This window comes from Engraulis encrasicolus, chromosome 11, assembly GCF_034702125.1.
Source record: "Engraulis encrasicolus isolate BLACKSEA-1 chromosome 11, IST_EnEncr_1.0, whole genome shotgun sequence".
In the NCBI taxonomy this organism is placed as follows: Eukaryota; Metazoa; Chordata; class Actinopteri; order Clupeiformes; family Engraulidae; genus Engraulis; species Engraulis encrasicolus.
Window position 1 is genome coordinate 48,802,016 of NC_085867.1, and position 14,135 is coordinate 48,816,150.

Here is a 14,135-nt window from a genome sequence, read left to right on the forward strand (position 1 = left end):
AACGCAGGGTCTTGTACTGGCTTTGTTGACCACTGAAGGAACCGTGCACTGTTGTGCTTTCAGTTAGGTCTTCGGGACTGGCCTGATGATGTCTGCAATGTTCAGAGAGAACCTGGATCACCAATCTCAGTAGAGTAGAGTAGAGCAGAGTAGAGTATATTAGAGTAGAGTTGTAGAGGCTTGGCTTAGGTTAGTGGCTCTGGTGTTACAGGTGCTTTGGGCGGCGGAGGCATTGTCATGCGCAGGGCCTGTCCTGATGCCTGGCTGTAGGTTCCCGCGGTCCACGTCCGCGGTCCAGTCCACGGTTCCTTCGGCTACCTTGAGGTGGGTGGCCAACCGGGTCAGTGGAATGCCTTGCTGCGCAGGTGGGAGGTGGTCTCGCTGTGTGGAGAAGGGCGTTCACTGCAGTGCTTGTCCGGACTCAGCTGGGGGCAAGGCACCAGGTTGCAGTCTGGGGTGGCGTGTGGGACAGCTCCGGGGCTCCACTGCCAACAGTGGCAGTGGTCCAAGAACCGTTGGGCGAAGGGTGCTTCGGCCATCTGGGAAGGCTGGTTGGGGCAGTTGCATGGACATGGAAACCGGCTGAGGGATTCCTGAGTGTTGGGAGGGGAATGGGGGCAGTGCCACACCGGGCCTCCAGGGGAGATGGGACTACCAGGACCTCCCAGACCCACAGACAGGGTTTGCTGCCGCAGCATGTGCGTGCACACCGGATCTCAGAAGGGAGGTGGGACTGCCATGATCTCCTGGATGCACAGAAGAGAGGGTGGGTACACAACATGCAGTAAGACCCTGTTGTTTACACGTATATTGATATTTTTGGAACGCATTTGTCTCTTTTTTGCACATGAACAGAGCTTCAATTCCCTAAAGTAGTTTTTTAGAGTTTTAGTGGAGATTTCTAAGGTACACCTGTCAGTAGGGTGTGTTTCATTTGATCGACATACTGTTAATATATGCAAGAAGATAAAATAAATATTTGCTTTTAAAAATATCTGCATATGTACGTGCAGGGCTCTAAATTAACTTTTTCCACCACCAGCCAATTTGGCTAGTGGACATTTTTTCTTACCAGCCAAACAGAAGTTCAACTAGCCATTTTTTTTTTATCTCGCCAAAATAAACTATTTTAGTACTACTACTAACATTAGGCTAGTTTTTTTTTCTAATTAAATGGTCATTTTGTCCAACTGTTTCTACAACATAGATACACTATAGGCCTGCAAAGGCTACTATATGCCTACATAATAAGCATATTATAGGCTATATATTTTTTCATTATTTTTTAACTTCTGCTTTATTTTTTACTTTCGTTACTTAGGCCTAATTAATTTGATTAGCTTTTGTTCAATTCCTCTGGAAGCAGCTGAATCACATCACACAATCCACTCACATAACAGACCTTTAACATAGGCCTACAGTAACCAAGCACACAGCCAAACACTACAAAACCTCACATACGCACACCCCAAGGAAGGATAAGAGATGAGAGGAAAAGGAGAGGAGAGAGGAGGAGCTCTTCTCTACCATGCGCAACAAAATGACAAGAAGCCTAGTTTAATTAAAAGTAAATAATATCTCGGGCATCTCTGAACATTTCAGAAGACAACTGAACTGACAGCTACGGTCACACTACTCTGACAGTCGGCTCTCCTCCTCTGCCCTGGTCGCTATTTCGTTCCACAACCACTCATTTTTAACACAGAACCTTGCTCTAACCCCCGCCACATTCTCATCACTCGCACAAAACGTCTACACAACATAAGTAGCGCTATGCATAATCTGCGTAAGTCCTGTTATTGAAACGGTCAGGGTCTCGCTGCTTAAAAAATGCAGCCTGTTACAGCAAGGTTCATATAGTAATAATAGCAGTAGTGACGTTAAAAAGGTTGTAGCGAAAGCGACGAGAGCATAGGAGGAGAGCTGCCTGTCAGAATAGTGTGAGCGCAGCTTAGCTGACAGAAGGCTGGTCGTCTGAAATGTTTTCAATCGTGGCGCGCGCAACAGCATGGAGTTGACGCTCGGTGCACTGGAAAGCCCACGGTGGGAGGCTACCTCGTGACGCTAGTGTCCATGGGTAATGTAGGAAATCTCGCCGTATAACGTTCATCAGAGCAGCGGTTTACCGTTCATAAGTTACTGTACTTGGGCGCTACTAGCCAAATTGGCGAGTAGGTATTTTTTTCTACTAGCCAAAATGAATTTTCACCCGTGTTTGGCGTGTTGGCGTGTGTTAATTTAGAGCCCTGTGTACGTGTAATCAAGACCTGAAACATGTGAAAAACACACACACACACAGACTTAAAACCAGCCCGAATGCTGGACTAATGCATACACTCAAAATAAGAAATAAAGTCAGCAACATCGGGGCTTTCATCGATCTTTTATTATTTTGATGGCCCTTAATCAGACCTAATATGAAAATAAGCCTTGGTGCTGTGGCATTATTGAATTGTATTTATGTCAGTACTGTACAACATCCTCCTGTGGAAATATGACTTGTCACTGATGGAACAAACTAATTTGCCATCTATTTTTTCTAATACCATTCTAGTATCTGTACCTCTTGATGCCATTTAGTGTTTCAAGCCATCGTCAGTCCTTCTTGTGTGACGCCATCTGCAGCACACTGTTCATTGTGTGTGTGTCTGTGTCTGTCTGTCTGTCTGTCTGTCTGTCTCTGTGACTTCAGAACTTCGTCAGGAGTGTAGGCGACACTGGACCACTGGAACCAGGCGAATGACCAGGCCCTGCAGTTAGTATGCACGCACACATTCGTACACACACACACTGAGTAATGTGTGACAAGCAGGGACTGATGAGTTGCACTGTACACATGTACAGTAGTGGTGTCAACAATGATCGATTCGGCGATCCGAATCGATCCGGGGCATGGACAATCCAGATCCAGATCCGGCAAGTTCCAGAATCAATCCGGCAATTTTTTTAAGTTTCAATTACTTCCATGGATATTTCGGGAGCAAATGAATGTTAAATTAAATAAAAACACTTCAAAACATTGCAAGACTGATACAGACTGATACAGAAAACAGCCAATAAATTGTTGCTCAGTATCTGACTACTTGTATTTCCTCATCATGGCTGAACATTTGCTTTGCGTTCAGTAGAAATGTAATGCATTGCAATGCATTGTAGAATTGAATCGAATCGGATTGGATCTAATAGAATCGAATCGAATCGGATCTACTACCTCCCGAATCGTGATTGAATCGCAGTGCCGATCCACACCACTAATGTACAGTATATACACACCCACACACAGCTTTTAATGCTCCAGAGAAATGTATAATCCATTCATAAATCATGTCCTTGATAAAGTTTCTGTATCTGTATTTTCTGTATCTTTCCCTTTGATGTATATTTTCACTGTTTATTTAACTTGTAATGCAACAAGCGTAGGATATTGTTATCCCTGTCTATAATATTGTGTCAGCAGGGTGCAAGAGCCTTAGCTACATCACAGAATGCACAAAAATATTTAATAGAAGTGGACTTTTTTAATAACTTAAAACATGTATTAATAATGCTCATGTGTGTGGTTGGGGGAGGGGGGGGGAGTGATCTGGAATAGACAGAGTTAGAGATGGACCGATGTTAGCAATATTTTAGAGTCTCTTGGTGAAGAGATTTTCTTTCTAACTAACTTTGGAGATTTTTCTGTTGTCCAATTAATCCCCATCTCGCCCCCAGGCTGATCAAGGGCCTAAAGGCGCACAGGGAGCCAAAGGGGTCAAAGGAGAAGAGGGACCCGCAAGACAACAGGTAGGGATGGCCATTTTGTTTGTGTCAATCGGCACGTTCGTGATGGTGTATGGCGCATTCTGCGTGAATCTGTGCAGCTCACAAAATAAGAAATTTTGAATACATTGGCCCGCATTTATCAAATTTGCGTAGAAACCATCGCAGAAATGAGCGCAGATCTCGTCGTACGACGAAGCTCACGTGAGATTTACTAAACATGTGTAGCTCTCCAATCCCATCGTAAGAGCGAGCGGCTGTTGATAAATCCAGCGTCTGAAAATCATCGTAATTAGAATAATCACGCCTTCTCTACAACGGCGGGAAGGAGGCCACACCCCTGAGTTTGCGACATGGAGAGACGCAAACCGGCTAAAACATCTACGTTTGTGGTTGATTGACGGCTTGAAATTAGGCTTTACGCGAGGTAGACAACAAAATAACACGTGTAAATAGGCCTAATCAACAGCAGTAGTCAACAGTGTTTCGGTTCTCAATATGGAAGGGCAAGACATTGATTTCCAAATAGTTACAATGAAATGTTTGATTGACTACAGTAGGCTACACATAATGAAGATATTTGTATATCTATATTATTATATTGTATTTTTTTCACAAAAAAAAGACTATAAACCTTTTTGTAAACGAGGTCAAGAAAAGGGTCCTACGTGAAACTGGCCAACAAACAGTGCCCAAACCATTTGTTGGGGAAGGAGAGTTTTACATGTCCAGTGCGCTGTCCCTCTCGCGCTCATTTGCGCCCTGCTTCTCTCCTGCGATCCAGTTGTTTGGAGTGGATATCCCTTTTGCCACCTAAATAGACGACTATAAAGTGTTATCGGACACACGCGTCAGGTGTGTATTCGGATAGTCGTGCGAAACGGCGAAACTCTACCGGGAAATTTTGTAGGCTATATATTGATGTGCGCCTGAACTCCCAGCTGTTAAAAAGAACGTCAGCCCCCTTTGATCCCATGACTGAAGGCACATTCTAATATGCGGCTGTATATTGCACAATTATTCACACATCACGTCAAATCATAAATTAGATGTCTCTTGCAGTTCTTCTTGGCCTATGCCAAATTAACGCTGTGCTCCCAGGAAGGGTGCACCAATTCAAACAGGTAGAAGTTGGCTTATAGCCAAAATAGACAATGTAAAAACATTTTGTAATTATGTAGGCCACATATTTATGATAATGAGTTGTTGCGCTACAACTGCTGCTCAAGTTGGTGATCATAGTCATCCCAAGTCCAACTTGAAAACGGCGTACACCGTCTGAGAGTGTAAGCGCAGGAAAGATGAAATCCTACGACTGATGACATTTGATAAATGCCAACTGGTCGTAGAAAAAGAACGTACGCACGACGTGCGCATGATTTTCGTCGTACGCTGCTTTGATAAATGAGGGCCAATACATTGTGATTACACAGTGCACATGTGAATTGCACAGATTTGCGTAGCCTGCACCATCACAAATGGGCCCAGTGTGTGCGCTCCAATATGCAACCTTGCGTCCTCCACTTGTGCTTGTGGCCTCGTCCCGCCTCCTGGCCCCTCCTCTGTGGAGAAAAGAATAAAGTTTCACCGCTGTCAGCCTAGGCACAACAATTTTTGGGGGACTACTCTTCATTCACCATCCACTTTGCAAATGAGAAAATGACTTTACAATTGAGCTTTTGTGAGATATTGAAATATAATACTGTTGTCAGTGATGTCATCATGACATTACTTCCTGGTACGAGGTCACAAGCACAAATGGAGGACGCAAGGTCGCATATTGGAACGTGCCCCTTTAACTGGAAGCAGCCATTTTGTTTGTCAGTGAAGTATGAGAAAGGAGAGTATGGACCAACTCAAGGCAATAGGACTAAGAACAATTGGTGATGAGGTGGTGTGTGTGCGTGCTTAAAGGGAATCCAAGGAGAGCCAGAGAAGAGGGGAAACTGTGGATTTCCAGGCGCTCGAGGACCCAGTGGACAAAAGGTGAGCTAGAATAACCCCTCACCCCCCATACATACAATACAATGTAATGAGGACTCAATTTGGGGCCCCTTCTCTCCCTGGGCCCATGGCTGACCCCCTGTTGACTTCCCTGAGAAAACCAGCAATTTCAACACAGAACCAATGTCTCAATCTACACACTTGTCAGTGCACTGACAGTAGGGTGACCACTAGGGCTGGTAACATTCCCCAGAAATTAAATTTGAATATGGGTCTTAAAATATGGTCCGAATATCGAATATATTCGATTATTATTAATTAATTAATATTTTTTCCCGCGGAGAAAATCACACAAAAACGAGCACTGGGCACGGAATAGACACTTTAGACAGTGGGGAAAAGGCTATTGCATATCTTTCTACCCGTTTAATTGTGTTGTTCGTATCTATTCGATCTCCAGCACAAAATAAACTCGAAGTGGGAAAGTAGACAAACAGCACTAGCCAGGCTGTGCCCTCCTAGTGGTGCAACACTTTGAACGTCGATGATAATCAGGTAAACACGGTGTGAAAGACTATCTTGGTCCGTAACTGGTGACTGTAGATGTTAGAAGCAATGTTGTTTGGTCGTAAGTAAATGTCACTCTTAATTTAGGGCGTATTCATTCAGACCAGGATTGATAGAAACACAGCGGTTGGTCAAAACGAAAGTCTATCACCTGGAGTTGGTACTGGGGACCCAGATAGTCTTTCACAACGGCACATTCGCGGATGCGTGCTCCCTCCCCCCCCTCCCTCACTCACTCACTCACTCACTCACTCACTCACAGACAGACAGACAGACAGACAGACAGACAGACAGACAGACAGACAGACAGACAGACAGACAGACAGACGCACACTAGCGTCACCCAACCTCTCTAACTAAAATTTGGGCTGTACCTCGCTTGATAGTTGATTCCATTGCTGCTTTGACATACTCCTTGATGCCGCCTGCTATGGTCTCGTGCATCTCGTGCCCAATTCAAGCAATTTGTGACTGCCTCTTGTCGCCTTATCTGAAGCCAGCATTTGTGGCGGGCGGTGCAAAAAAATGTAAAGACCATGTGAAGTCGCTTATCTGTAGCTACAGAAAAAGCTATATTGCGACTTCATGGTGCTAACTCACACCTCGCCAGCTTCCATACCACTTTATCACTCGGCTCACTTTTATTCCGTGCATAGTTTGAGGTGGGGGTGTAGAGCTCCACGTTGTAAGTCATTCATGAGAGACGACAGTTAAACGGAGGAGAATCAATGCGCGCGCTGCGCAATATATATTTCGTACATTATTCGAATATTCATTTTTGCGTTCGAATATACATATTTTTCCCAATTCGAATAATATTCGAATTTCGTATATTATTTTACCAGCCCTAGTGACCACCTGCTAATAAGTCCAAGGGGGTACCAGTGGTTTGCTTCTGAGGGACAATGTGGGACAGACCCTGGCGTGCACGTGCACTCACGCGCCAACGCTTCAAACGCTGTACGCGCACGCGCTACGCGGGACGGGTGGTCACCCTAACTGACAATCAGTGCACAGTGCACTGAGGTCTTCAGTGCATAGTGTTTTGGAAAAATTTGAGCACTGTGCCCTGGAAGTGAAGGCTGAGCATGGCATTATCTCGCCAAAATATCAGTTGGCAACTGTTTTCAGTGCACAGCGTCTGTTGCCCTTTGGGGTGAAGGAAAAGTAAATACAAGCAACAATCACACATACAATACTTGGGTTGGCATGAAAAGGTTGGTGTCTAAGAAACATTACTCACAGAATTAGGAGACTGTCGACCAAACTCTTCTAAGGAACTGAACGCCACGTTTCCTCCGTGTCATTGTCAACATGGTGGTCGTTTAGTGCGTGCAGTGTCCATCATTCAAGCATGCGTTTTTCCGCCATTGTTAGGGGATCATCCGGGCACTTTCAGTGCACTGGCTCAACCGAAATTTTCAGCGTGAACGCCCTAGGCACTGAAACGCAATGCCCGAAGTGCACAAGTGTATGGATTGAGACTAGGGGTCTCTGCACAAACACTGTCATCTACTAAAAAAAAGTCTGCCATAGAAATCTCTGCCATAGAAAACAAGGGGTTTGCCAACAAGTACTTTGGCTAGAGGGGTCAAATACGTATTCCCTCAATGAAATACAAAGAAGACAAATTAATTAAAATGTATTCTTTGAAGTTATTTTCCAGACTTTCTTTTTGATATTCTGTCCATCTGTTATAAACTGATCATGTCTTCATCAGTGTACAAGCCAACACCACCAGAAAGGGATCAAATACTTATTAGTGTCACTGTATAAGGGGGGCCCACAGGAAGTCAGATTTTTGTTTCACACAAGCATGTTAATAATATATAAAGGGGGTCTATTAGAGCTGTTTGAACATGGGGAATTTTGTGCTCCATCCCTGTACATAAGCATACAGTACATGTACCTTCAGACAAGAATTTCCTTTAATGTCATTAAGCTGGATTTCGGTAGCAGTGTACCAACCTGCTCTCACCCTTGAAATGTAAAAAAAGTAAGCACGTGGAGTTCTTTTTTTCCGAGAGTAGAGTAGAGCAGTTGTTTCAGGGTTACTGCCTGTGCTCACCAGCACACTGATGTAGGGCTTTCAGGCTGACCAGAACGGAGCCGGTGCCTGCACCAGTTACGTTTGGCACTGAAGTGCTCATCGGTGAACCTCCCGTGTTCATACCGGGCTCTGAACAATTTCCGCACGTGACTGTTACCTGGATGAACTTGCTGATGGCCACGCTGTCGTCACGGTTCGCGGAGAAAAACCTAGTATTTTGCGGTTCGCATTGCGAACCAACTTTCCGGTTCGCGAACGCTAATATCTGTGGCGTGAACACGACGGCTGGTTCGCGAGTAGGTGCAGGAACGGGCTCCAGCACGGTTCTCAGTCGGCCTGAACGCGCTAATGGAGGCAGAACCCTGAAACGTCTACTACTCAGCTCTCAAAAAAAACCTCCTTGTGCTTGACCTTACTGTCTTTCAGTGTGTGAATCTGCTCTCACCTAAATATCCAGACCGCAACAGTATCCTCACTTCTCACTTGTATTTACATTAAAGCTAATACTCCACTCTGAACACTTTGTTTTAGATGTTCTACACTGGAGCTGGAATGAACCCTGTCAGATCCTTCGCTCCTGCTACGTTCAAGAGGAACTCCATGAACCACTGGGTAAGAAAAATGCATACAAATTATGCATAAAAACATGCTCATAGTCTCGCATTGTTTGTAAATTACTTTCAATTCAGATATAATAGATGTAATAGTGTTGCATTGTTTTAGTCTTTTACAGAATGCTCAATGCACTGCATGTATTTCTCAGCTGCTCACATGTAACTATAATATGGTTTCTGTTCTTCCCTCCTCGTGCCTGCGCCCGTCGGTCCGTGCCTCCGTCCAGCCAGCTGTGCGTGCATCCGTCTCTGTGTCCGTGCCTACGTCTGGCCGGCAGTGCGTCCGTCCGTGCGTCAGTCGGTCTGTGCGTCCGTCCTTGCTTCCGTCTCTGCCCATGTCCGTGCCCACGTCCGGCCGGCTGTGCGTCCGTCCGTGCGCAAGTCAGTCCGTCTGTGCGTCCGTGCCAACGTTTGGCCGGTCGTGCTTCCGTCCGTGCCTACGTCTGGCCGACTGTGCGTCCGTCTGTGCCCACGTCCGTGCCACCGTCCGGCCGGCTGTGCGTCCGTCCGTCCGTGCGTGCGTCAGTCCGTTTCTGCATCCGTGCCTACATCTGGCCGGCCTTGCAGCCGTCTGTGCGTGCGTCAGTCCGTCTGTGCGTCCGTGCCAGCGTTTGGCCGGGCGTGCTTCCGTCTGTGCCCACGTCCGTGCCCACGTCCGTGCTTACGTCTGGCCGGCCGTGCGTCCGTCTGTGCCCACGTCCGTGCCCACGTCCGTTCCGTCTGTGCGTCCGTCTGTCCGGCCGTCTGTGCGTCCGTCCGTCCGTGCGTCAGTCCGTCTGTGCGTCCGTGCCTACGTCTGGCCAGACGTCCATCTGTCTGTGCCCACTTCTGTGCTTCCATCTGTCCGTGCCTCCGTCCGGCTGGCTGTCCGTCCGTGTGTGCGTGCCCACGTCCGTGTGTGCATGCGTGCGTCTATCTGTCCATTCGTCCGTCCGTCTGTGCATCCGTCCGTGCCTACGTCCGTCCGGGCCCATGTCTGTGCGTCCGTGCGTATGTCAGTCTGTTTGCCCGCAAAAACAAAAAAAACATTAGGGGGTCTACCAGAAAAATTGAGTGATTTTTGTGCGTTTGCGTGTGTGTGTGTTTGTGTTTGTGTGCGTCAAAGCATTAAATAGTCTTCCTCCCTGTTACATCTCTGATATGCTCTCTTTTTATGCCCGTGCCCGAGCTCTCAGATCCGCTGATGCCACACTGCTATGGAGTCCTACCCTTCCACCAAAGAAAATTGGTGAAGCCGCCTTCGATATGTACGCGCCCAAGAGGTAGAACTCCCTGCCTCTTCACATCAGAGACACTACCTCCATCAACTCGCACAACTCTTCACCCTCGCCTATTCTTAGCTGCTCAGGCTCCACATGTCGTGTCCTGATGTGCAAAATCTCTAGTCATCTCTCTTCCTTTTAATCTGTGTGTGATTACAAAGGCACTGATTGTTTTTTGTATTTTTTTCTCCTGTCTTTATCCTTTTATTGTCTATTGTACGTTACATTTTGCTTTTGTTAAAAGATGGAAAAAATTAAGATAATGAAAAGAAATGGAAGAAAAAGGAAGAAAATATAGGTCCCCCATAAGGGGGGGTTGTGGTTGGGTTTATATTTAAAAAAGCGTGTGCGTGTGTTTACAAAGAGAGAGTGTGTGTGTGTGTGTGTGTGTGTGTGTGTGTGTGTGTGTGTGTGTGTGTGTGTGTGAGAGATTACAAAGCGTGTGTGTGTGTGTGTGTGTGTGTGTGTGGGATTACAAAGCGTGTGTGTGATTATAAAGCGTGTGTGTGTGTGTGTGTGTGTGTGTGTGTGTGTGTGTGTGTGTGTGTGTGTGTGTGTGAGATTACAAAGCGTGTGTGTGTGATTACAAAGGGTGTGTGTGTGATTACAAAGCGTGTGTGTATGATTACAAAGCATGCGTGTGTGTGTGTGTGAGATTACAAAGCGTGTGTGTGTGTGTGTGTGGATGGGGGTGTTAATATGTGGTTTGAAGTGTTTGAGGACACTGAGATTGTTTTTTTTGTTTTTTTTCTGTATCCTTTTATTGCCTGTTATTGCATGTTACATTTTGCTTTTGTTAAAAGATGGAAAAATAAATAAAATAAAATAATGAAAAGAAGTAGAAGAAAAAGGAAGAAAATATAGGTTCCCCATAAGGGGGGTGGTGGTTGGGTTTATATAAAAAAAAAAAGCATGTGTGCGCGTGCGTGTGATTACAAAGCGTGTGTGTGCGTGTGTGATTACAAAGCATGAATGTGTTGGCGTCATGCAGATGGTCATTTTTCTTATTTATTTTTATTTTACACTTGTCATCCCCCCAGCTGTATTATTTGCTATGATATTAACCCCTCCTTGCATCTGCACTTGTTGTTCTGTATATTTCCTGTGCACTTTGTATTTGCTAGTGATGTTGGCTATGATTATGTCTTCTTTGAAAGCCGCTTTGGTTATAAAGCGTCTGCCAAATGTAATGTAATGTCATATTAATAGACAAATAATCTGATCTGCCTTTTCTGTACCACAATAAAAGAAAGAGAAACGCCATCACACAAAGTTGCCTACGGCAGATGTTCATTTTTCTTATTCATTTTTTTGTTTGTGTGTGTGTGTGCGCCCCCCCCCCCTTTTTTTTTACAACGAGTGGACACTCCACTGACACCCAGTCATCTTTCACTTATCAAAAGTAGGCTTATCATGCACTTAAAGCTGTCCAAAAGCGGTGCCAATTTAGCATGCTCGGTGTGCTGCAAGTGTGCTGAAGTACTGTTTTAGTAGTGCTCCAGCGCATTAATAGTGCAATGAAACGCAATTTAAATAGCTGAAATAAGTTCACTTTCTACTATGTATAGTCATCAAAAGTACGCTTTAAGTGTGTGCTTTTCACCTGGTCACTGCGCCTTACCCTGTTCTTGCTTAAATTTTCTCCTTGGAAGTCAAGGCTAAATGTTGCTAAATGCTGTGCAATGTAATGTAATCTTTGTTGGAATGCCACAGCCCGAGTATTGTTGCAGGCAATTAAGGCAGTTCTGAAGGCAAACGGGGGTCCGACCCAACACGAGGAGTGTTCCTAATTGTGGCTGATGAGTGTACATACACATTCACACACGAACTCTAGAGGCTGCCGTACGACGCTAATTGTCCGGGATTCACGTTAGAAAGTGAGTGCGCACACTAATAGTCCTAAAAAAAGATTACTCTGGAAGCGATTGTAGCATAACCTAATTTTATAGCATCAAGACCTTGCTTACTAGCGCAAGAAGACTGTAGTTCTACTTATACCAGATCATGATTCAATGGTAACAATACTTCTGCAAAAATACATGTGGATGAAGTGAGTTTGAGGAATAGTTTGAGCATGTGTGGACTACAAATGGCAAAATATGCCAGAGCCAACCATGAGGAATATGTGAAATGCCTTTGGTCTTTGTCAGGGGACAGATCAGCAGACAGTCAATGTCAACCGCTCTCAGGCTAGAAGCCCCCACTGAGTCCTAATGACAGAAGCTTTTAAACCAGCTCAGATGCACAATGCATTCATTCGTAGTAGAGATCTTTCCAAAATGAATGGAAAAAATGATGCAATGACAGATTTTAAAGTGTCTGCAATCCACCACTGGTCCTAAAGCTTCACATAATGAGGCCCATTAATGGAGCGTAAAGGTTGCTGACAGTCAATTTGAAGTAATTAATTAGCATCTTCATTCAATGATGTCATTTAACACAGTGAAACATAAGTAATGGTCATGTGCAAAATGAAGCAAAGGGGTGTCGTTGTCAATCTGTACACCACCATCATCAAGTGATTTGTTTATGGGCCTAAGAAACTGTGAAATGCCTTCAGAAAGAAACATCCATTCCGGATAATTTGGTTCAATGGCTTTGAGAAGTCGCCTCAATGGTATGCAGAGTGTCTAAAAATGTATACATACAATTTAAAATGTAATAGGCAGCCTACAACAAAATAGACTAACACAACTTAGACATAATTTAACGTGTTCTCAACATGTTCTCAAACTGACATCCATTCTGGTCCAGGCACTGACAATTACAAAAGTAGAATCACACACGATTCTCTTGGAAGATTTGTGCTTTCACTTTCAATGGCAGCATTCACTTTCAGCGACTGCTTCTCATAGCACAGCAGGGGTTAATTTGAGGCAGAATATGCCATAACAGGATCCGGCACCTCGTGATTTGGACCCCACTGTGTTCCGGGACTTATTTGGGCTGATCTGCCTCCTCTCGTGAATAATAAAAAAAATATGTAGATATATATATGTATGGAAAAGGTTTTAAAATGTACAACATTAATTTAAGGAAATGAAACGAATATTCATCTACTATTCACAATAAATCTTTGTCTATTTCTAAAACATCAATCCAACTTTAAACATTTTGGTAACACTTCCAAATAAGGGGCCATAATTAACAGCAAATTAGCTATAACCTAATACTTTAGTAAGGGTTAATAATCACTACTTAACGCCACATTAGACACATTAATTGTTATTAATGCATATGTTAAACATTAGTAAGCAGTTACTTAACTATTAGATAACTATTACCATGTGTCACAAGTTCACAGCATATAATTATTTAACTAACATAAGTAAGGGTACAGTTAATAGTTAAGTAGCTATTAGGTAATACTTAACTAAGGACCTAAATGAACACTTACTTAATACAAAAGCAAGGTATATCTAATGAATAAACAATACCGAAATATTGTTGTCTGTAGATTGCGTACCCATCATGCACTGCACTTCTTGGAGCTAAAATTTCCAAACATTAACTTACTGTAATGATCACAAAGGAATGGTTTAGTTTCGCTTCAAAGCTATTACTCTTCATAATGTTCTGCATTTATTGTAGGGTTTTTACCATTAAACCTAATGAGTGGTATATGAAAAAATTACATCTCATCACCCCACCATCATTGAGAAGTGTACGTCCAATCCTTGCTATATAATGGCTCCTGTTGCCACTATTACAGTGATTTGAAAACTAGATAACTTAACTTAATAACTTGACTATTAGGTATGCTCAGCCAACTCCATTATAAGGGTCCCAAACACCAATATCTATTGATTAATTAACCATTAGTTATCCTCAGCCAACTCTAATATAAGGGTCCCAAACAACAATATCTATCTATTAATAAACCCTTATTATATGGTTGTGACGTCATCGGTCGAATGCTCTATTCATTTCAACGGGGCT

The 14,135-nt window shown here is 44.1% G+C and overlaps 1 protein-coding gene across 1 annotated transcript; it reads left to right on the forward strand.

Annotated features, from left to right (window-relative positions):
- Positions 1-667: 667 nt before the first annotated feature.
- Positions 668-11,452, forward strand: LOC134459067 (guanine nucleotide exchange factor subunit RIC1-like). The gene is made up of 5 exons (XM_063211406.1): positions 668-766; positions 2,693-2,755; positions 3,712-3,783; positions 5,674-5,745; positions 8,852-11,452. The coding sequence occupies exon 5, from the start codon at positions 9,055-9,057 to the stop codon at positions 9,964-9,966; it is 912 nt and encodes a 303-aa protein (XP_063067476.1). The 5' UTR covers positions 668-766; positions 2,693-2,755; positions 3,712-3,783; positions 5,674-5,745; positions 8,852-9,054; the 3' UTR covers positions 9,967-11,452.
- The last annotated feature ends 2,683 nt before the right edge of the window (positions 11,453-14,135 follow it).

Bases quoted from the DNA above. Each gene is read 5' to 3' on its own strand.
- LOC134459067 (XM_063211406.1), top strand. From the start codon at position 9,055: ATGCTCAATGCACTGCATGTATTTCTCAGCTGCTCACATGTAACTATA.